The sequence below is a fragment of the Macaca nemestrina genome, chromosome 1 (assembly GCF_043159975.1).
Source record: "Macaca nemestrina isolate mMacNem1 chromosome 1, mMacNem.hap1, whole genome shotgun sequence".
NCBI classification, from domain to species: domain Eukaryota; kingdom Metazoa; phylum Chordata; class Mammalia; order Primates; family Cercopithecidae; genus Macaca; species Macaca nemestrina.
This window is the reverse complement of record NC_092125.1, coordinates 30,226,452-30,250,833: the sequence shown is the minus strand read 5'-3', so window position 1 is coordinate 30,250,833 and position 24,382 is coordinate 30,226,452. Positions and strand designations below refer to the sequence as shown.

The 24,382-nt window shown below is 37.5% G+C and overlaps 2 protein-coding genes across 12 annotated transcripts in view; one reads left to right on the top strand and one right to left on the bottom strand.

Moving 5' to 3' along the window:
- The window catches only part of LOC105484421 (phosphatidylinositol glycan anchor biosynthesis class C), a 144,061-nt gene extending 132,057 nt beyond the window's left edge, over positions 1-12,004 (top strand). The window contains exons 12-14 of one of the 4 annotated variants that reach the window (XR_011607792.1): positions 5,677-6,128; positions 10,492-10,587; positions 11,550-11,684. The gene's annotated coding sequence lies outside the window, so the exon portion shown is untranslated. Of the gene's footprint in view, positions 1-5,676; positions 10,662-11,549 lie in introns of those variants that run through there. The other 3 variants (XR_011607785.1, XR_011607784.1, XR_011607783.1) reach the window with 3 other exon arrangements.
- Positions 1-24,382, bottom strand: part of LOC105484426 (dynamin 3) — a 564,467-nt gene that overhangs the window by 12,264 nt on the left and 527,821 nt on the right. For 6 of the 8 annotated variants that reach the window (XM_071069603.1, XM_071069594.1, XM_071069570.1 and 3 more), the window contains 2 exons: positions 18,336-18,562; positions 17,190-17,426 (listed from right to left, as the gene is read on the bottom strand). In XM_071069603.1, coding sequence (XP_070925704.1) covers positions 17,190-17,426; positions 18,336-18,562 — 464 coding nt within the window. Of the gene's footprint in view, positions 1-12,362; positions 12,497-17,189; positions 17,427-18,335; positions 18,563-24,382 lie in introns of those variants that run through there. The other 2 variants (XM_071069595.1, XM_011745978.3) reach the window with 1 other exon arrangement.

Sequence of the window (24,382 nt, the reverse complement as noted above, 5' to 3'; positions counted from 1 at the left end):
AAAAAAAAAAAAAAAAAAAAACAAAGTAGCTAAAGTGACATGTAGGATTGATATCTTTAGCGACTCTAAAGTATCTGACTGCTCAGTTCTTTAGTAGATATTTGGAATAAATACCAAATAATAAGCCTCCTGCCCTCAGGGAGTTTGACAAATAATCATGTACCCTATATATTCTTAGCAATTAACCAGTTGGCTGGTGGGAGGAGAGAAATGGCCAGAATTTGAACTTTAAGGAGGGAAATTCTACCAGAAGTTTTGATAATGGAATTAATTAGGGGATTTCATTAAATTAAAAAGTTGATTTTAGACTACAAATTCAGTGAGAAGTAGGATACAGCATGGCATGATGGATTGGAAATCGTTTCATGAATATGTAATAGCTTGTATCAAGGCTTGTAGCCAAGAGAGAAAGGAATGAAACTGACTTCTCTTTTGATGCTTTTGTTCTTGGCTTAACTGTTATTCCTCAGTCCTTCTGGACCATCCCATAGTTTTCCCCACTTACTCTGCCTTCCTCTATTACTTCATGTTTGTGTCTCTCATAGCAAGTAACCCTGTTTGTGATTATGTATTTATTTATTAGATTATTACCAGTGCCCCCCAAATAGATTCAAAACTCCTTGAGAAAAGAGACTACATATTTTGCATTTATTACATATATTCAGCATTTGGTACAATGTGATTAGAAGGCAGTGGTTAAGTATTTGTTGAATAATGGACAAATGAAGAAATGACTGAAAAGTGCCTAAACAAGATGTTTAACTAGGCTAGAGTTTAGGCTAGATCAAGGTGAGTAGGTCTAGTGAGGCCAAGGATGCTACACTTCTAAGGCATTTGTCAGAAGCTTATGTTTGGGTACTATGTTTACATAGAAAGAGTCCTGGATCAGAAGTTAGAAAATGTGGATTCTAGCTCCAGTTGCCAAATTGTACAATCAGACTAGATGATCTATGTCAAGACTTCCAGTTATATATTGCAGAGATTATTTATTGAGCATCTAATATGTGGACTGCCTCATGCTACATGACTTTAAAGAGCTCAGCATTTATTCAGAATGGAAGATGAGTGGAATAAAACAAATATGCAAGTAGCTTTGTTATAGTACTCCATTTTAAGTGGAAAAATAGGGCAAAATTTTATAATTCAGAGTCTGAGAGTACACTCTGGGAAGTCTGAAAATACAATAATGTGGTCAAAGTAATGGCAAACATGATTGTAACTGCTGCATATAAAACTTGGAAGTAAGGGAATGTAGGTCTATAATGAGTAAAACTGGAACTGAAATGATGGTGACTGAAGGGAAGAATTCAATGGTGTGGATAGAGAATAGAAAGGCTTAAGTACTCTTATGGCACAGTAAATTCTCATTAATATCTGCTTTAATCCTTGGACTATGTGGCTGGGACAAGAGGACAATAGTAGTAGGCAGTTGCAGAAAGAAGTCAGGACAGGAGATGAGGAGAACATATGGTTCTGCTATGTGCCAGGTCTATTGTTAGTCTTATTCACTACCATGTCCCATAACTTAGCATGGCCTGTGGTTCATAGTATTGTTTTTCCCAAATCAATCAATCAATCAGGATAACTTATTCATTATGAGCTCTTTAAGGATGTCCCTAGGGACATGCATTCAATAGGCACTGCATAGCTAGATGGTGAATTAATAATTAAAAGAATAAAAGATAAAATGTTCATGTTCTCTCAAAGTAACTATGATATCTTGGAAATATGCCTAGTTTCAGTTAAAGGAACCCATATATGTACTTAGTAATTAAAAATCCTAAAGAGCTCCTCACTAACCCTTGCAGAAGAAATAAGCATTTTATTTATTTTTTTCTAAAACAATAACAAAAATCTGTATGTACAACCCTACTAGAAAGCAATTCAGGGTGAATTTTCTTAATATGCAACGCTAAGATGTTTGCCAACTTCAACACCAGAAAACATTTAAAGTTTACTGTTAAAGTTCATCTCACTGGTCCAGCTTCTAACCATTCAAAGAGTTTCCAAAGACATTCACCTCACAAGACAGTTTGTTTTGGGGAAAGCAAAGTTATTGTTTTGTACTAAATTTTCCTCAGTTGCTTTGTTTAGTGATGAGCTTCGTTAAGTAAGGCATTATATTGAAATGGAGCATCTTGTATCACTTAGTATTTATTGAAACACTGTGTTGTATGTGGGCGGTTTATGGTTACATAGAAGAGCCAAGTTTCTTCTTTCAAATCAAAGGGAAAGATGTAATACTTGAAGTTGTATTTGTAGCTGCAGGGATGGACTGTTTGCAGTATTGCGGACAATGACAAATTTTGTAAGAAAGTCAAATGCTCATGCAGGGTGGGTGGCATTGTGGGGGAGAAACTGGCTTTACCGATAAAAGAGAAGAATGCATCATTGTTTTCTTGCCTTATTTTATTGTCTTTTAAGAATAGAAGAACTAAAATTTCATCTGCTCTTCTTTGGATTAGCTGGTCCTGAGTGTTCATGATAAGAGGCCCATTTTAACAGGAGTTAAGGGAGACCTCAATAGGGCAAACTGCTTTGATGTATCAGTTTGTGGGGTGGGTGTGAAAACCACCTTTCCTCTAGCTTCTTGCCTCCAGCTAGCATAATACTGATTTGTGAAATGGATTGGTCTTTCTGTCCCTGCCCTTATTTCTCCTTAGGATGGGAAGCAGGAATTATCTGACTGGTAAATGTGTAAGCCAGAATGGGCCTATGTAGCTCATTCTTCTTCCGTTCCTATGCTTGCACTAAGATCTCATGACTTCCAGTGCAGAATTCTTTCTGTTGGGCAGTTAGATTGACATGCTCTAGGCAATGGTTCTCAAATTGGACCTTGCATCAGAATTCCCTGGAAGCCTTGTTAAAACACAGCTTGCTGGGTGCCACCCAACGTTTCTAATGGGGTAGGATATTTCTAACAAGTTCCCACATGCTGCTGGTCCTGGGATTATGCTTTGAAACCACTGCTCAGTAAAAAAAAGATTTTTACTTTGCTTTATTAGCAATTCAATTTACTTGCCAGGTAAAGTAAAAACAAAAAGAGAAAGTGCTGGAAAATCTTAAGAAGGATGAAGAAATATTGTAGAAACACTTTGATACCTTTGGGAATTAGACTTAAGCATGGGTGAAAGCAGTTTTAGCCTTATGTTGTAAAGACCAAGATACTGTACTATAGTGTTTGTTGTTGTTGTTGTTAGTCATTACCAGAAGAATAACTACTACTTGCTTAGGGAAGCTTGTATTTGCTTATGAAAATAAATAGAAGGTAAGCATCTCTAAATGTGCATTCCAAATTCTAATCTTTGGAGAGGGTAGGATTGAAGTCCAACATAATTAGTTAGGTGGACCCAAATTAAAAGAAAGGCTTCAAAAAGATATACGAAGACTGACATTTTTAGAGAAGATATCTGCTTAAAAGGGTAGTTATTTGCATTAAAAGGATATGCAATAGCTTCTTTTACACTGCAAGTTTTACTTATAAATTATAATTGAAAGTTTAAAATATAACTCTCAAAATTCAGTTTACATACACCTAGGATCAAGGGAGAGTTATACATCCCAAGTTTCCAAGGGCCACTAGAATCTGATAGCAACTTGCCTACCATTTTTTAACTTATTTATGATTAAAAAAATGAAGGGTTTTATCTACAAAAGCCATTTTCTGTGTTTTTAGGAATTGAAATGCTTTACTTCTCAATGACCCTCTTGAATCATTTAATGCTTGCATCTTTTTTTTTTTTCTTAAGTTTTAGGTGTGCATGCATATCTTATCATCTGAACAATATTCAAAACCTTCTATGAACCGAGATTACTCCTACACCTCTTGCAGCTTTCCATAGCACCTGCTGAGAGCAGTGTCCCAAGTGGTAGATCAATGAGTGTGAATGGGCCCAAAGATAAATTGGGTCGGAGCACACCTCTAGGTAAAATGGAAGGCAGCTATGATGAAGGACCCCTACTTCTTCTTGTGAATGTCTGCTCTAAGAGAACAAACTTTGGGACATTATATTTTAAATTTTAGCAATGTATTTGCATTCTACTTCTCATTTTGGGCATTTATTTAACAAATAGGTTTTACATATCTAGAAGGTATGAGGCTAAAGTCAGAAAAATGCTGTAACAGTCATGATTTTGTCCACATGGAATATTTTATAATTTACTGTAAGAAATACTATAGGGTGCTATTCAGCATATTTTTGGAATTTTTGGCTTTAGTAACAGAATGAGCCAATACTATACAAGAATAGTTTACAGTAGATGCTGGAAAGAACACAGAACTTGGAGCCCACTTAAAGGATTTAAGGAATTCTCTAATATGATTATTGCTGTGTATTAGAGCCAGCATTTCTTTCCCCTGTGAAAATGAACCCATGATTTTATAATGTATGTCATTGGGAAAATATGAATCAACTCATGGAATTTGAAATCAGAACATAGGGAGAAAAATAGTTCACAATTTTTTGATGATACAAACACAATTTTTTGATGAAGGTAATATCCTGTATAAATTAGCCTCTGAAATAAATGGTAATATAATCTGCTTTGTCACACTTTCTTTACATTGTCCTACATATCTGACTTGGATTTCACCCATAGGTACGGTGCCTAATATAACCACTTCTGTGGTTGTGGCAGAAAAGCATCTTAAAGGATGATTTACCCACATTAACTCTGCTCAGGTTTACGATTTGTAGAAAGAATTTTACAACATTCACTCAGGCAAGCTTTTCAATATAATAGAACAAGAAAGTGTGTTTAAATTGGTTTTTAAAATAAGTATCGGGCTTGTTCCAAAATAAATTTTGATTGAGGCTTGCAAGTCAATTCCTTTTATATTCCTTCATCCCCTCAGTAAGCCCTACTTATGTGCTAGGTATTGTGTTAACAGGTAGAGACAGAAATAAAGACAGTCACTGCCCAGAAGTAGTTTCTTGTTGAGATGGAGAGAGACAAGTTAACATGACCACAGTAGGATTATGATAAAATAGTTGCTTCGGGAGTTTCAGAAACACCTGGAGTCCTAGCTTAGAGTTGGAAGGAGGATGAGAGGTTGGAAGGACTTCCAGAAAGCAGAGAAAGTTAAGGGGACTAGCATTCCAGGAACAGAAAAGGTATGTGCAAAGGAAAGAAAGCCAGAAAGTACTGAAGTTTGAGAAATCAAGGGTTGTCTTATTCTTTATCACAAATACCAAATGACTTCCTTTGTCCCAAGTCCTAATAAAGTCATGAGACAGGTAACACAGAGGATTTTTAGTTGTATTAAAATATGATTTCTAAAAAGCATTACTTTGAGATTAACTTTTAAGTATTTTGGCTTTTGTACTATATTGTTGAGAAGATAAACTGGGGGGAGGAAAGAGCTAAAAGAAACAAAGAACCGCAGAGCAGCAGAAGGCAAGAGGGATACAGTGTGAGAAAGCATGCAGAGAAAGGAAGTGGTTTTACAGAGATTTACAAGTGATTTTGTTTTCCTTTGCTCCTTCCTTCCCTCCTTTTCTCCTTTCCTGCCCCTTCCCTCCTTCCCTCCTTTCTTCCTATCTCCCTTCCATCCCCCCTCCTTTCTCTCTTATTCCTAAAGAGACCTCCAGAAACTTATGTGCTGTAGAAACCTACTCCCACTGATGGTGAATGGGGTAAACCTTTTTCTGATCCATCTCGTCACTCCCACTTCAGGTACCAGGAGAGGGAGAGGCCAACTGCTACCATTCAGGGGAAGGAGGAGGCAAGAAAGGAGGTGCTGAGAACTAGCTACTGGGAGAGGCAAGTGTCTGCTTCTGAGAAGGAGGAGGAATTCAGGAGGAAGAAGGAAAAAGAAGAAAGCATAGGGAGGAAAAAGGCAACACTTCAAATCTCTATATGACTGTACAATTCATTTCTGCTTTGGGAAGATGGAAAAAACTTTTTGTCGCTTTCTGAGACACAGCAAGAACCTTTCAAGCATGGGGATGTGACTTGGGGTAACTATGTAACTAGAAACACTGATAGAAAAATAACCTTTCCTATTCCTTTTATTTTTTTTAACAACAGCAACAAAAAAGAGCATGAGGAATTTGAAGACTGAGAGATGAGTCGTGTAGCATCAACATTTTCTTTCTGCCTGACCTTAATACCTGATGAATTAAAAGGTCAGTTTTAAGTGCACCACATGATAGGCTTCTGTCACTTCTATTTGCCCAGGTGGCAAATATGAAGAAAAAGAATTACCATTTATGAATCATCCCAGTTTTTTTTTTTCAATCCAGCAGGAGGAGCTCTAACATGCTTTAGAGCTCAAATTTTAAAAACAAAAATTTTTAAAGCAAACAGAGAAAAACAGAGAGGCATTATGCCTTGCAGGCTGCCATGTCAGTGAACAAATATGTGACTAAGTCCAATTAAATGCTTCGTGAGAAGCCAAGGAAGCCAAGCAATGATACTCGTGGAGACAGAACAGCCCACATTTCCTCCCTTCCACGAGCCTCCTCTTTCTGATGCAGTTAAGATGGGACTGGTCTGCAGTATTAGCTCTTACAAAAGAGGGAGCAAAAGGGTGATTTCTGGGCAAGACTAGATGTAATTCTTTTCCTCTGAACATGTCATATTGTTTCTAAATGAGTCTTTGACACTGGCTCAAGAATTTGAAACGCATTTAAAAACAGAATTTTCATTGTTGGTTGAAGGCAGTATGAAACTCCTAAAGGTTCCGTCACTTCTACTCAGTGGCTTGTCAGATGCTTTTTTTAAATGAGAGAAATGCTGTGTTTGTAAAAATTGGTGCTAAAAGGGTAAAGAATCATATGTCCCCTGGGCCATGTAAAGAGTCTGCAGAAAGAATTAGGGCTTTCTAACACACACACACATAAACTGGAACACAAAGAATTTACTCAAGAACAGTGAGGAGTATATGAATTTAACAGTTATGGGATTTTTAGGGTAAGCCTTTCCATTTTGGACAGTGTTGTAAGGGCGGAATAGATGAGTAGGCCTATAAGACGATCAGAATTACTTAACATGAAGGAAATTTTCAACCAATCCGTTTTAATCTCTTGCCAACAAGAAGTCAAACTTTTGTTTTACACCTTAATGGTATGCCCACATTTTAAATTTTTATACAAGCTCCTACAGAAACTTTAACTAGACCAATTCAGACCAAAAGTCACTAAATAAAGCTAGTCTAGACGGAAAATCTATGAAAACCATATGTCTTTTAGGCATCTGTCTTACAAAAACTACCATCATCCTGGAGAAATTGTTCACAAAATATGCTTTTAGGAAAACACTGCTGTACTGACCATGGAGGCTGTACTTAAGAAGACGGCTGAACTTGGAAAGAGTAAAACCAAAATGTTTATAAATGAAAGGCTCTCATTTTCACATACATCTAACTGCCTGTAAACATTACCGAAAGGATGGGCCAAGCAGATATCATTTATCTTACCATTATTCTAGAAGGGATCAAAAAAGTTTACAGTTTTGTTCCTCCTCACTACTACAGAACATTAGACCAGGGGATCTCAAAGCAACCCTGTTCTCACCCACAGAGAACTGTTTTGAATAATGTTGTACGTGGATGAGGCCAATAAACCAGAACATTTTCTTCTGATTATTACCTCATCCTGCTGGCCTGCCAAACGCAGCTAGCAGGCAAGTGTTCGATATAAGTAACCAGAGGAAGACTGTTCTGTATAATTGGGTGTAGGGATCATCTGAGAGACAAGGGAGATCAGAAGGACTAGGGTAGAGAGGAAGGGTGCAATGACAATGCAGTAAAAAGGAATATTCTAAAATCTTGCTTTTCCAATTCAACATTGCTTTCTGAACAGAAGACAATGGTCAGTGCTACCTTCAGTATTCTAGGTACATAATGTTTCATCTTAAAATGCATTTTAATTTTATTAAGTGGTAAGCAATCCACAGAAAAGAAATATAAATGCAAACTTTCATGACAAAAATAACATTCTAACTGAAAACTGTGAAGAGCAATGGAGCCTATGAAAGTATTTATGAACTGCAAAGATTATTTGTAATCCTCTAGAATATTTTACTGAAACTTCTTTCTCTGCAGGAAGGGAGACTTTGGAACAATTCAGTAGCAATAATTATTGGCATGAGTAACTCCATGCGTTTTTCAGTCACCTAGAAGGTTGTGAATGAACAATAGACATCAAATAGCCACATATGGCAAAAAAGTCCTAAGTTGGAAGAGGAAAATACCAGGAAAAAAAAAGTAATCTATAAGATGTAATCAATTATACACCAAAGTTTTAAGCAAACACCAGAAACACTATTTCAATGTGTTATTCAAAGCTGTTGTGCTTTACAATCAATTTTCAATGTAAGTATGAGTTTTCAGGCATTAATTATTAAGATAGTGATGGAGTAATTTAGAGAGTTTGAAATATTAAAATGAATCAAGCAATTATATGAACATCCCTCATTAAAGATTCCAAACTGAACTATAGAACATTGAAGTAAGCTAATCATAGTCTACTGATGAATCACAGGGGTTTTTCTGGTCCATTCATCTTAGTCCTAAGTGGTACTATTGTTAGAGCTAAAACTGTAAGTCTATTTTCATGCAAATCATATGCAAAGCACAGATTTTATTTTGACTTTAGACCCAGGTATTTGGCGGGAAATTACTACAGTGGTTTTTCTAGTTAACACATTTACTAATGTTTCCTTAATTTTTCCACCCCAACAGGCAATAATTAAGGTGGAATTTGCCTCACATGAAGTTTTATTATTTTAGTTATTAAAATATTTTCCAACACTACTGAAAAGCAAAAAGCATTTCTAGTTGTTTTAAAAAATAAGTAGACATTTTCCTCAGTTTTTATAGCTTTTCCTCAGTGAATGGTATAATAGTGAGAGTAGTGGGGCAGACTTTCTGGTGTAGGCCCTTGAGCATGATGCTACTTAAGGGTAGATTTACTTGAGGGAAAAATTTCATTCACTCTTAAAATTGACTTTGAGAATAATCCTAATATAAACAAAAAAATACACATGGTACAGAATGTATCTTACATAAATACCGATTCCTGAGTGGAACAATTTCATTGCAGACTCTCTGGACTGCCAAATGCCTTCAAAAGGCTTTCCCATCTCCTATTCTCATAAGAGGTCTCATTCTAGATGAGATATACACTAATCTTTTGAGATAAATGAAATACTGCAAATGAATGTTATATATTTAAGTATACAGACCAACAGTAAATTTAGATAATGTTACCTCACGAAAATCTGAAACCAAATACTGGTAATATTTACATGATGGAAGCAAGTGGTATATTTGATTGTAAAATAAGACCATTTCCCAAGTCATATTTAAAGCAGCATAATGCCTTCTCATACTGTCTTATTTTCTCTTAGTTTCAAAATTACCATAGAAGCTTAGGGATTCTCCTGTGGGGGTGTATTTAGTTTGTGGCTATCCAGACCTATAGCTTATTCTCTCTCTTAGTTGGTACATTAGCCCTTCTACCAAAGAAGCAGGAAAGGAATGGGGCTTATTTCTAAATTTCATATTAACTTGCACATTTAAGATGAGTACTTATACCTTTTCCTGTTTTCTAATGTTTAAATTAATTCCCAATAGGAGAAAAAGTTGACTTTATGAACATTTGGAACTTTACATGTCTCTAAGCAACTGAAATTAGGAAGACCCTACCTTGCTATGGATTATGAGTGATTGCAAATTTTGCTACTTGCCATTTTGACTTAACATATTTTCAGATCGTTGGATGGAATGTATTCTTTCTACGATTCACATGAGCTGATAACTTTGACCAGAAAATAGGAGTGGGCATTTCCTAGTGCTTATAGGAATAGTTAAAAAATAATTCAAGAAATTAGAGTATTTGCTATTTGTGGTTTTTGCCTATGGTGTGGTTGTGATGCCTGAAAAGGAGCCACAGGGCAAAAAGTGCCATGAGGAGACTGCCTAAATACCTAGTGGCTTTAGACTTTTTGCCTTGTGTAGGAGTTCTTTCTTGGTCAGAGTTGCCATGGGATCTAAACTTGATATAAATACTTAAATAATGTGGCATCAATGCACATGTAAATTCTATCGAATCTAATGCCTTTCAACACTGCCCTCCCATCCCCCACGTTTAAAATATTGGCTACACCAAAAGTGTAATAGTTTTTTGGCAACAGCATTTGGTAAGCCAGATGGATTTAATTTGGCAACTTAAGGGTGTAAATATGTGTTTAGATTCAGAGGTTCCCCCAGACAACACTTAACAATACATTGGCAATAGTAAGCTAAAGGATTTCAGTGTCGAGTGTTTTAAAATTCTACCTTTGAGCAGCAATAAAGTTATGACAGGCAGGCAAAAGCCATCAAACCATCAGCTAAATCCTCAATGTTTTTCTTATATTGCTGGAGATATGCATGTAAGGCACGTTTCTGAGTGAAAGATGTAGCATTTACAATTTCATTTTTAATTTCCTGGCTCTTATTGGCTAAAGTAACTCTAGTAAACGTTATTTAAATTTTGCTTCTAGGCCTGGTGCGGTGGCTCATGGTTGTAATCCCAGCACTTTGGGAGGGTGAGGTGGATCACCTGAGATCAGGAGTTCGAGACCAAGCTGGACAACATGGTGAAACCCCATCTGTACTCAAAATACAAAAATTAGCTGAACATGGTGGTGCATGCCTGTAATCCCAGCTACTCAGGAGGCTGAGGCAGGAGAATCACTTGAACCCGGGAGGCAAGGGTTGCAGTGAGCCGAGATCACGCCACTGCACTCCAGCCTGGGTGATAGAGACTCCGTTTCAAAAAAAAAAAAAAAAAATGCTTCCAATCTTTCACAGAAAGAAGGAAGAAGCCCCCAGGAGTCCTTTCTTCTAATTTGTTGCTTGGATAAAATTTAGAGGTGAAAGAGCTATGAACAATGTCATACCATGAATCATTGAAGTCGTTAAAAACATACCATTTAACAAGAACTGTCTGAATGTGAAGGTTTCCCTGTAAAAATCATTCTTTTCTTACAATGAAGGAAACAAAAAAGTGCAGTGATGAAATAGAAGTACTAGCTTGTGTGTCTTCTACAAGTCTGTATCTGCTTACACTGGGCAAAACTTTTTTTTTAAACCCCCTTTCTTTCAGCTAACATTAACTTGTATGTAGGAACATTCAGCAGATTCCAACTGGTGACAATTTGCTGCTGACTGCTCACAGGAAGAATAATAATCCTTGACTGTGCATTTTTCACTGGCCAGTGGCTTCTCTGCCAGACTCCTGTCTTGGCTGTTTTCCTCTATCAGTCAGGTGAAACTCAGGGCAGGGCTGGGTCCCCTGAAACTCAGGAAGGCTTTCCCTGTAATGGGTGAAGCTTCGACAATTTAGAGTCCCAAAGAGAACAATGACAGGGCTATTTGCTATTATTTGTCATGGGATGTGGAAGCAGTTGTGTTTGGTTAGCTTAATGCCAGTTACCAGTGGGCTAACAGCAGCATATTGTTATATTTACTGCTGCCTGTCTGCATTTATGTTACTTGTACTTTGCCTCATGTAGATTCTTTCTTATTTTCCTTTTCCTTTTACCCTCTTACAACATAGGATGTTTGGAAGAGTGAGATAAGGGACACATTGAAAACAGAGAGGCAATCTGAAGGCTACCTTGACACATCTGCAAAGCTCCCAGATTCTGACTTTCACAACACTTGCATTCTGTTTCTGGGCCTTGCCTAAACAGACTGCCAGTCATCCGAACCGTGGCAGGATGGAGATGTTTGTGTAAAGTAGACTCAAGTTTGCAAGACTCAAGAAGGAAACCACCAAACTAATTTTACTTTCACTTAAACTAGATTGAAACCAAGACTTGAAGAATTAAAAACTTTGACATTAACCATTGATTCACTCCAATGAAATAATTGTGTTATAGCCAGAATCATGGTGAAATTGGAATGAGGCTTTTGATGAGATTTTTAATTGAGGGACTTATATTAAATTGGACATTTTCTTTAGTGAATAGCATGTGGCCAAAATTCTATTTTCATGAAAGTATATTAAGCATCATGATAACTCATATTAAACCTGCAACAAATGATTAACAACATTTAGAGATTTCAAAACAAATGAGATGCCTTAAATATTAAGAATCAAAAAGAACACCTCAAAGTTGTTCCTATTCTTAGTAATTATACTTAAAAAAATCTTTCCTTGCTTTTAAAGCCAGTTGCTAAAAATAAAAACTGTTCCCTGAAAAATCAGAATACCCAATGATAAATTTATGTATTTGTTTTTTAAATGGGTGAGAAAAATAGAAAGCTCCTGGCTGACATCAGAAGTCACAAGATGAGTTCCTCGTTTGTCCAAATGACATTCAGCTGCTAAAAGAAGTCAGACTTTTAGAGGGCTGTTGAGGAGAGAGTAAGTCAGGAGGTTTTCAGTACATGACTGCAGGGGAATCAGACACAGGCTAGTCACTTAAGTTGCTTAATTGTCCGTGTACCCTTAGCCCACGACTTCAGGGCTCAGCAGCTTCATCCTTCATGGCACCAAACCTTGATTTAAGGGATTCAAAGACACACTCATAAGAATCATGAATTTGTCCTTACGCAAAATTTGGGGGACTGGCTAAAAAACCAAAACAAAACAAGGAGATCTTATCCCTAAGTGAAAGGGACTTTATATTAATTATCAATTATAACAATATATAAAATACATAAAAGAGATATAGCGCTGCAGGTCATCAAGGTCAAACATTTAAAACAAAATTAAACTAAATTATAAGGAGGATTAAATGGCTTTTGTCTTTGTAAATAAAAGAATGTGTGTGCATTGATTGCCTATGTAGAAGGATTTATAAATCTTTTGGCATGGTCGATTTGTAATAAATTACTGAAAATGTGGGATTACGATGAAACTCTTAAAGTGTGCCACAGAAGTCAAAGAAGCCACCTAAGTCATTGGATGGGCATGAGTGACACACTCTGGAATCATCTTGATGCTACTTTGGGGCTGCCCTTGCAGGGTGGGACATCAGCTTCACTAAGGGGCTCACCAGAGACTCCTTCAAGGGAGCATTCCTTGCTTTCCATGTTGTGTTTATGTCATTTTGATGAGCTGAAGTAAAAGCCAAATCCTTTTGAATGATTCGGTTTTGTCTTTTTAAAGAGACATCATCATACTTGGTGAACAAGGGTGGTCAAAAAAAGTACTTATATTTTTCAACTTTTTTTTAGCTTGGAATATTGAGTGATGAGGTTAAAAAAAAAAAAAAGTTTCTTCTTCCTCGGTTGGAGACCCTTCCTCCCACCCTTATCCCCTTTTGACCATTGCAAAATAGCTTAATCCAGGGAAAGGGAAGAAGACAAATGAGTGAAATAATGCCAGAGTTAGTTATTGCCAGGAAAAACACACTCGGACTCAGTTAATTTGTTCTGTTAATGTCAAAGACTGTGATTCCCAATTAACTAATTTTAAGAACCTATATCTGAAAGTAGTTACATCAGCTCTAGAGTTAATGTATGATGAAGATCAGGATCTTCATTTAAAAGAATAGGGACCCTAAAGAGGTGGTGATGTCTGTTTAAGATCATCTTGTTAAGTAAATACACACGGGATTGGATTTTCAAACAGCGTTTAGCCCCTTCAGAGAAGTTGAGTGGAGGTGAGAGGGGAGGGGACAATCCAGATATTTTGGCAATAGAAAATGTTCCACAAATCACTGATTTGTGTATACTCAACTTACTAATGACAGAAGCATACATACTAGTGAGTCTCTTTGGGATAGAGATGCTTCTCTAGTTCAAGTGGAATTAATTAAAACAGGCGTGTAGTTTGCAATATTTCCAGCTCCCTCACTGAAAGGCTCCATACACATAAACCAGAACAGCTTGAGCAGCTGAGAAAAGCTGGGCCAAAAATGACTCCACCACCTCTCTCCTTCCTCTCCTTTTATATTGGAATGGAAAGATACAATTTTATATATATATATATATATATATATATATATATATATATATATAAAGCAGAACACTCATGGTTTCTGTACAAATGTAAGTGCTTTGATTACCTTTGAACGGGGTTAACATAAAAGTATATATGCTCTTAAAAGTCAAGATCATAACTTGCTAATGAAGTCATGAATTATCCAGAAGAAAACTATGCACGAGCACATGCTGAATGGCAGAATCTCTTGTCTCTAAAAGTTCAGTTATTGCCTTTGTAATATTAAAGCCCAACAGGGAGCTGGCGGGACACCTTTTGTGCTGTCTTGTCATGTTATAGGTTTCCAGTTTCAGATACAAAAGGAGAAAGAGCCCTTAAGAAAGTAAAAAACTTGAAAAAACAAATCAGACTTCCTTCTCTGAAAGCAAAGGGTTGTTTTCCCAGAGATGATGGATAATGGCATTTCAACTTTCTAAGTTTTTGATAGAGAAAATAGAGGCAAATCACAGAGGAGAAATAGAATATACTAAACAAACAGAATAAGGTAAAGTTTCAACAAGCGCTTCTCTCAATTTTTTTCTTTCTCTCGTTCTCTCTTCCTTTCTTTTTCTCCTTCTTTCATTTTTTGAAATCTTAAACCCCATTTCTGGCTTGTATTTGGTAGGATTACTGCTCTGACTTTTATTGAAAACAGACTTTATGTGGTCAGAACTCTCCATCTAAAGCTGGGTTTAACAGACGTGGGGATCCTGACAGAGTCTTTCTTGCTCTCTCTCAGGTGACCACCCTCCCAGCCCCCTTCCCCAGGATTTCCCTCCCAAAGCGCTGAACCAGCACAGAAACTTGAAGGCTCAGCACAAAACCACCAACTTTCCTCTTTTACCCTGTACTCTCATTTCTGTTTTAAATTTGGGACTCTTTGCACGGCCAGATCAAGTAAAGTCTGGTTCTAACTTGAGAGTATTCTAGAAATTTCAAATAAGGCAACTGTCATCCTATAAATTCCCTAATGCAGTCTCATTAAGCCCTGCTGCCCATGCACCGGCCATCCAGCTCGGGCTACTCATTCTCGTTTGGCTGCCTCGTGCGTGCGAGCTGGAAAATACCAACGGCAGCTCCACCCTACTTAATAAGTCAGTTTAGCATTCAAAAGTTGATTTTTCTGAAGGGTACTAGCAAGCCAGCTCATCTGAAACCCACAGGTAAAGCAGTCAAGCAAGCAGGCAGAACATGCATGTTCATTCCCGAGGACAGGCACTACCAGCTTGCTCTGGTTTCTTCTCATAGCTAGACAGACAAAAGCAGCTCCTGCATGGGACTCCAGCCTTCCCATTCTCAACTCTTCCTCTTCCAATGGCCTCAATACCTTCCTGGTACAATGGCAGACACTTTCCCAGTCAATTTGAGGTTTTCTAAAATAATAAATTGGATCTTGCTTGTAGCAAGGCTCAATGCTGAAATTCATGTTTTTTACATGGAAGGGAATTTTTTTGAATACTACAGTGCAGTGGTTCTCACGTGGAGAGGAATTTTACTCCCCTAAGGGACACTGGGAGTGTCTACAGATATTTTTAGTGGTCACAGCTGGGGAGTGCAACTGAAATCTAGAGGGTAGAGGCGAGGGATGCTGCTAAACATCTTATAATCCACAGGACAGCTCCTCACAACAAAAACGTCAGTACTGATGAGGTTGAGAAACCCTGGGGTCATGGTCAGGAAACGGCTCTGGAAGCCGACTGCATGGGATTAAAGTCCAGCTCCACTAGGCACTTGCTGAGCAGCCTTGGGCAACCTGTTTAACCTCACTGCCGCATCTGTAAAATGTGGATAATAACCTATTTGTTATGAGCTTTAAACAAAAAATGTATATTAGGGCAATGCCTAGTAATATTGAGAGCACAATAAATGTTGGCTGTTGCTATTACTATTATTACTGGAAATTTAGCACCATTCCAAATAATTTATAAGCCAAGTCTATTGAATTTAGAGAAAAAAAATTGGATTGAGAGTATATATATATCCTCTTTGCTTAGGACCGAAATAACAGTGGTAACAACTGTAGTCTTTACAGTGTATCAAACTCTTTCAAATACCTCATGTCATATGATCTGGAGAACAACTTTATTGAATTCTCCCTGTTTCATAGAAAAAGAACTTCCATCTCAGAGTTAAATGAGTTGCCCAAGACCTTCAGTAACCCAGGTCTTCTGATTGTAAATCTCGTGCTTATTCTTGCTGTACCACCCTCTGTGTACTAGTTTAAGATCCCTCTTCTTCTCTTCATTATGCTCAACAACATGAAGATCAAAATAAAACGTAAGTGCCACAATCAGTTGGCAAGGTGGCTCAGGCTGCAGGGGTGGGTAGAAGTCACATCTGTTTTCATGATTTGTCTAAAGTCAGATAGTCCTTCACGGAGTATATAAATATTTTAATTCCCTGAATTGAATTTAAAAAAATTAACTTTATGTATGGGCTAATTTTGTTTCCTCTTTATATTTCTGATTTTGAGGGGGAAAAAACCTTAGTACTTTATACCTTAAAAATCTCTGATTATATTCATTGTGTATATTTTGACTGTAAGTGTATGAAGGTGAAACTACAGCTCCAACTATGTATGTTTCTAGGTCCATTATTTATTAGCTGTATTGTTTCACAATTAAGCCTGAAAATCCACTTACAATTGTCAACATGTATTATTCAAATGTACAATGATCTATCTTATATATGATTAGTGACTGTATACAACAGTCATGCCTATATTAAAATACCTGTGTGTAGGTTTTAAAAAAACAATTGCAGATCGATCAGCCAGATTTATTCAGTCTATGTGAAAATTGGTAAAACTGGGTATAAGGATCACATTTCAGAAGGCAGATGGATAAAATTCTCTAAGTCAGTGGTTTTCTAGAATTCTTTTGGTAATGGAGAAGGCAAGACCTTAGTCCATGGAACTCACATGACCTATAGAACATACGGTTTGCTACAATCCTCCATAACTCTTTTGTTTCAGAGTCCTCAAATTCTCCCAATAGCTGCCAAAATGTCATTCATTGGGAGCCAGTGTTCTTTAGTCCTATTTAGTTTGTGCCAGTTGATAAATGAGAAATTTCAATGATCACAAGTGATTTTTAAATGGCATAACAGGGTTGGCAATTTTCCTATAGTCTCTGTTCATTGTGAAAACTGCAAACACGTACGATAAGATCTTTGCAATTTTCTCTTTCAAATAAATTTTGTCTGTCATTCTATGAGAAGAGAACCAAGCCGCACCACCACCCGAATTTCTGCTCCATGCCTTACCTTGGGACACTGGGTGGGGCCCTCGTGGGCCTAGATGGAACTTGTGGAGGGGCTCCGAAGGAGTCACTGCTGCTGGGGAAAGGAGGTAATGGGCCTGGACGGAATGGGACTGGGGGAGCCCCAGAGTGAGGGCCTGGAGAGGGAATGGCAGGAGCTGGTCCTCGGCCAGATGTGGGCCTTGTGAGGGGAGCACTTAGTGTTGGCCTCCTTTGGGTTGTGGGACTTGGAGGAGGTGACCTGAGGAAAAAGAGAAATCATAGTTTGCTCACTCCTTTCTGTCTGAATTAATCTCTAAAAATGTTTTGTAACTTCCTGCTTTTTAAAAATTATTTTTGGACTGAATAAGTCAGGTTCATGTTATGAAAGTCAAAGGTATAAAAGGGTAAATGGAGAAAAGTAAGTTTTCCTCTCCCTACCCCTTCACTCTGTTGAAACAACCATAGAAGTTTCTTGTGCATCTTTTTAAACTGTATTCTACATTTCTATAAGTATATATTTTCTCTCTATATATAAAAATTGCTTTTCTGTATATCATAGAACACAGTGTTCTACAACCGCCTTTTTTTTTTTTTTTTTTTTTTTTTTTGAGGCAGAGTCTCATTCTGTCACCCAGGCTGGAGTGCAGTGGCATGATCTCAGCTCACTGCAACCTCTGACTCCTGAATTCAAGCAATTCTCCTGCCTCAGCCTCCTGAATAGCTGGGATCACAGGCGTGCATCACCACCCCCAGCTAATTTTTGTATTCTTAGTAGAGACAGTTTTTCACTATGTTGGCCAGTCTGGTCTCAAACTCCTGACATCAGGTGATCCACCTGCCTCGGCCTCCCAAAGTGCTGGGATTACAGGTGTGAGCCACCGTGCCCAGCCTACAACCTCCTTTTTTTTTTTAAGCTTCCCATTAACTGGATTATCTTTTCATTTTAGGGCCTAGTAGAACTGTCTTGTTCTTTTTAGTGACTATATAACATTCCATCGTGAGGATGCACTGTGCTGCATTTTGAAGGGAGTTAGTATAATCTGATCCGTACTCCTGAATGTAAATATCTTTTCCTTTTTTTCTGTAGCTCCATCTTGGTTTAGGAAAGCACTCTCAGAAAATATCAGACAAGCGTGGCAGGCTTGGGGTTGTGGGGCCATCTTCTTACCTGCGAGAGTGCTGTATCCAGGAATCATCCACTGGAGGGGGTGCCGGAGTGGACACGGTGGCCGTGCTGATGTCCCCAATTATCCCAAGGGCTTCTTTTAGGGCTTGGTACATTCGTAGCATCTCATCCCGGCGCTGAGCCTGCTCAGCAGATTCCTCCATCAGAGTATTTTGGTCCTCTGAAGAATACAGCTGTGCTAGGAGCTCTGAATTTATGAAATCTTTAACCTGTCAGATCACCACAGAGAAATATAAATGGGAATAAATGAATGACTGAGTGGAGGTAGAAACACGGCTGTGGCACAATCTGGACAAAGTCCACCAAAGTCTGCCCTGGCAAAAGTGAAGCACCAAGCATCTGTTTACTTTTATTTTGTCTCTATCCCCAGTACCGGTGACAGTAACAGTTTCCCTCCGTCTTCTGACTGTCGACACTGAAGGATGATAAAGATGAGTAGAAGAAGGCCAAACCCGACCATCAGCAGAACAGGGCCTGCTGGCTTTGTGAGCATGTCACAGTATTGTCTGGAGCTGTTTGGCTTATAGAAGAGGGAAGGTACTATGAGGTAAGCAGCAGTATTTTCAACAGAAAACAGTGATGTGAAGAAACCTATGTAATCACACATTTTCCATTCCTTGGCATTCGCAGTCCTTTCCCTAGCTTTTACCAAAATCACTGGAAAATTACTGAGATGCCAAGTTTCAATGTTGTCTCAAAAGTGAAATTAGCACCAGTAAGTGAATATTTATTAAATACAGAATCTTATATAACTATGCAGGTTGATTTATAAACAACTCAAAGAGATGCACTCTGTTTTCCAGAAGTTTACAATACAAGTTAGTTAACAGTGATGAGGACTGACATGAGGTTACATAGTTAGCTAATATATAAAAACAAACTAAAGTGTGAACACTGTGTGGGAGTCTCAGGGGAGAGGCATTTTGTTGCAGGATGAAAATGGAGAGGATGAATATGGTGCACAACACTGAGGGTGGGAGCGCCGGCCACTGTATCTCATCAACTCTAAGACACCAGTGATTTTAAGAAACACTTCTATCGTATGTGCTATTAAGACAAAAAACAAAATACCACCAATCAAACTATGACAGGATGTCAAGATGCCATTGAGTGTAAGATGCACTTTCATTTCAGAAATATTAAATAAACAGAAGTGAATGTGAGAATCGATGAAGTATGGTATATACCAAGTGGCTTCACAAGTTATATGACAATTCTCATCACACACTGAGGAAACATGTATTAGTATTTCAGTTTTATAGATACAGAAACAAGTTCTGAGAATTTAAGTATCTTGCGCTAGGTCACACAGCATTCAGTTGAATCCAGAATCTTCTGACTTGAAGTCCAGTGCCCGTTCCCTTACCGCACTATCTCACTGTGATTGAGTGCTTAGAAAAGTAAATTTTTGTTTAAGCATCATTATTTTACAGTGGTGCAGCAATTAACTTAAGCCTAGTAAAAATAAACCAGTTTGAATTTTTCAGTTTCTCTGTTACATGAGAAAGCTAACTCTTATCTAGACTCATGAATATCTTTAAGAAAGGTCAAAGGCAAACATATATTTAATTGTTAAAAATCAGGCAGATAACAGAATAGCTGTCAGATGCTCAAAATTTCTAGGATATGGTTAAATTTGTAATTTGGAGATGACAAGAACCTAAAACACATAGCTTCATTATGTTTTAAAGGCATCAAAACATGTAAATAATTCTACTAATCAAAAAATTCAGCTAAAGCAAAGGTTTATTGTGGTGAAATAAAGTGTTTTCTGTACATATTTTATAAATCAAGAGTGATTCAAAGGTGAAGTAATCTAATACACAAGATGTATTTAGGAAACCCTCTGGTGGAGTAGAGGTTTATGCACGATAATTGTGGAAGGTAAGTTTGGCCAGGAATCCTGGGGCAGATGTGAAGACCTTGAATGTCAAGGAAAAGTGTTTGAACTTTATTCACTTGGCAATGAGGGGCCATCGAAAGCTTTTAAGCAAGTAAGTGAAACAATAAAAGAGAGTTTTAGGAAAATTAATCTGGCTAACATTGAAAAAGAATTTGGAAGGGTGGTAGTGAAAATAAAGAAATCTGTTAGAAGGCTATTGTAGATCATTCATAAGATTTTAAAGGTTTCATTTAGTAATAATGCAGTAGTATAAAAAATGGATACATATAATGACATTATAAGGAAATAATGAACTGGACTTGGTGCTGTTGGGATGTGAAGGGTAAGGAAGAAAGGAACAATCAAAGACACCTCAAGTATTGACATTTGGGTGAGTGGGAGAATAGAAAATCAAACATCAGAAAAGAAAGTCAGCTTTAGAGGGAAGGCAGCAAATTTGGCTTTAGGAATATTTCATTCCCTTCCTTAAAGATGCATTCACTTCTAAATGTACTTGCAGGTATGCAGGGAATCATGGATGTTTGCACAAATCTCCCACTGTTGGGTGTGTATATGCACTTGGATGCATGGTGCAATTCAAAACTCAAAACCAGACAATTTTCCTGGCATTGACCATTGGTTGGGTTAAACTCTTTAGAAACTTTACGTATTACTGGAATATCACTTAGAATCTATTAAATACAATTTAAAAGAAGATTCTTCCAAGAATAGATTTAAAGCAGAGCTGAATTAAGAATCAACTGTCAAACCATGAAGTAAAATAAGGGTCTGTTTCAGCATTCTGACCAAAGATGTGCCTTGAATCTTCCACATCAATTATGACACACTGGAACTTGCCTGCTATGCAATACAGTGGATTCAGAGCACAGGCTGTGGATTTAAGTTCTAGTTCTAACACTTACTGTTCTTGGGCAAATAATGCAAACTGTTTGAATCTCAGGTTCCTCATCTGTAAAACAGGGATAAGGGTAGAGCTACCTCAACTGTTGTGAGGATTAAGGGAAAGAATGAATATAAGTTGTCTAGCATGATGCCTAGCAGACAGTTAGTACCCCTTCCAAAAAATGCTGTGATTTTTACTGTCTATAGGCTAAATTGGCATTAGGTACATCGAGACAGGAGAACAATAGATAGCTGTTGCAATAGTACAGGTATCAAGCGACAGCTAAATACAGCATATAGATTAACATTTTATTTTGCATTTAAGCAAAATTTTAGAGAGACTCTTATCTCCTTCTGCTAACCTAACTTTGTGACACTAAAATTGGAGTCTGGAATGAAGGTAGGGGGACTTCCGGGAGTTTCCAGACACTTCAGGGACTTTCTGAGAAGTCTGTATGCCAGTGGTACAAATATTTAAATCAAGAATTCTGCATGACAGTTAGGGGCCAAGTGAATCCCTTTTAGATGATAGCATTTACAAAATACTTCACCGAACATAACAAAGTGATTATACTTAAATTCGAGATTTGAAATAATATTTATGTTTTTAATTATAACACCTTATAACCTATACATCTCTGTATGGTTTGTAAAAGTTCTCACACATGAAACCTCATTCCAGCTCAAACTCTAGGCTAGATAAACAGGCATTACTGCACCATGTCGCTCTGCTCAGTGTAAAGGAATGTGAGGTCATTAAAAATGTTCCACATGTTTTCCTCTCTTACTTTAACCCTTCTCTAGCAACCCATAATGTATTTGGATCTTAAACCTTCTTTGCTGTGACTGAGACCATTTTAAATCCTTCACAAATAGAAGAGACATTTCTAGGGTTTTCCTATAGTTTCCTACAGGTCAGTTACCAAGGAGACCATTTCCTTAAAATCTCTTTGTTTCTAGAATTGGAGGGTCACAGTATGCAACACAGTGATACCTCTCATTCACATAAAACATGTATTAAAATGTAACTGAGAAGTTTAATTTTGTTTAGTTTTGGGGAGGGGGCTTGGTTAGAATTTTGTGATTGTTTGAGATCTCACAGTTCTCTCATATCTACTTAGTCCTCCTTTCCTTTTCCCAGGGATTTAATTCTGCTAAAGACCAAGGAAGTTTTCCTGCTTTAAAAAGTGCTTTGACTCACAAATGTAATGTTAAGCAAAAGAATAACATCCTTTGACTCACAAACGTAATGTTAAGCAAAAGAAGTTAGACACAAAAGGCATATAGTATATTATTACCAAGTGCAAAAACAGGTAAAACTAATCTATAATTTAAGAAAGAGAATAGTGTTAGCCTTGGCAGGGAGTGACGATGGGAGGTGGGGGCAGGGGAGAGGAGAGCGGGGCTTATGGAGTCCTAGTCGTGATCTTTTTCTTGAGCAGTATGCTGAATTCCTGACCGATGGCAACAAATCAGTGCTTTAAGTGCCAGGATAAAGCTCTGGTATTTAAGATGTACTTTCCCCTAAAATAATGAACATTTAAAATAACACTTTACTTCATATGCATTAAAGTTACAGCAAGTTTTGAAAGTAGGGCACATGTTACTAATTTTCCACCAAAATGCCAATGGCCAAGGAAGGTAAATGTGGACCTCCAGAGGGGTCCAGGGACGCAGGCTGCAGCACACACTCCAGTGTGAAATGGCTCTATGTTTCAAATTTGGTTTTTTGAAAAATTCCTAAGAACGTTTACATTCTCATTTGTATTATCTGGGTTTGTTTAAATATGAGAAAGATTTAAAACATTGTTTCTCATCTTCAAACAAATCCCAATTAAATATTTCAGTAAAATTAACCCTCTGGGAAAATAACTCATGCATACCCTGTGGGGGTAGGAGTCCTCTAGTTGGAGAGGACTGACTTAGAGTTTCCTAATCCTGTAACATGCATTATCCAATGATCAAATGGTGAGAACATCAGACTATGAATGAGAAGACCTGGATTTCAGTCTTGACTCTGCCACCCCCAGCTGTGTGATCTTGGGCAAGTCAACATCTCAGAACCTCAATTTCTTCATTTATAAACTATGGAAAATAATGGATATCCAACATGTGGTTGGCTGACAGGTTCAAACAGAATTATGTGCCACTTTGCCACACCAAACACATTTTTAGAATCAAGCTGGATGCACTTCATTCTTTGATGGAGAACTTCTGGTGGGGTGAGCTACAGAGAAGAGGCCATCCAAATGGGCTTACCATGGGGTGTTATGTGTGTGTTAGCTTTAAAGTCCTGAGCAAAACTCTGCCGCTTTGACTGTAGCCTGTCCAGAACAACCGTCTGTCATAAACTTGCTATTTCTTTGTGCTGCTGTTACCTGGTATGTTTAAGTAACGAAACAGCTGCTGCATTTCAATAGACAAAGGCTTACAGTATGTCTGAGGCAAGGCATTTATTGCTAGGCTTTAAACTTCTTAAACAATTCCATATGGAGACTTGAGTGGCAGAACACTTAATGTAAACTTTCAAAGGAAACTGCCCACCAAATTCTGAACTTTATGAACGTTGGCTGAAACATATTCTTTTTCAGAAGGCCGAAACATATTCTTTTTCATTCCCATTTTAAAGAGGAAAGGCCAGAACACCGCTTTTGATAGACCAGGAAGAAATAGAGGACCCTGTTTTAGGCATTTATTGGTTCTGAAGAACAATTAACTTTTTGATCCACACTCATTTAAAGATGCAGCAGGGTTAAGTGAATGGAATTTAGAATTAGGAGTGAAAAGACTAGTTTTCTAGTTGTGATTTTATTATTAGTTCTTTCATTTGAAGGTCTCTTCGCTTTGAATCAAATTAAAAAATCTAGATGGCACAGCGCTGGGTGTTCACTGTTTCAGTTTCCATGGACTCAACAGGTCACATATGGAATGAAGAAAATAGGCTTGGGCATTCTGTACAATAAGATGCCACGAGAATATGACTACATTAATAAAAGAGATATATATTTTTCATATATAGAATTATACATATATAATTTTAAAATATATGTATTATATGTAAAACTATACCTTTTTATATATAAGTTTAAAAAGCACATAAAATAATACCCAAGAAAAGCAGTCATTCTAGATATGTAAAACTAATTTCTGGTAGATACAAAAAGTTAAATTTCAAACAAAGATAGCCACAATTTCATAAGAATTCAGCACTGCATGATACTTTCGCCTTCTCCACATTCCTATT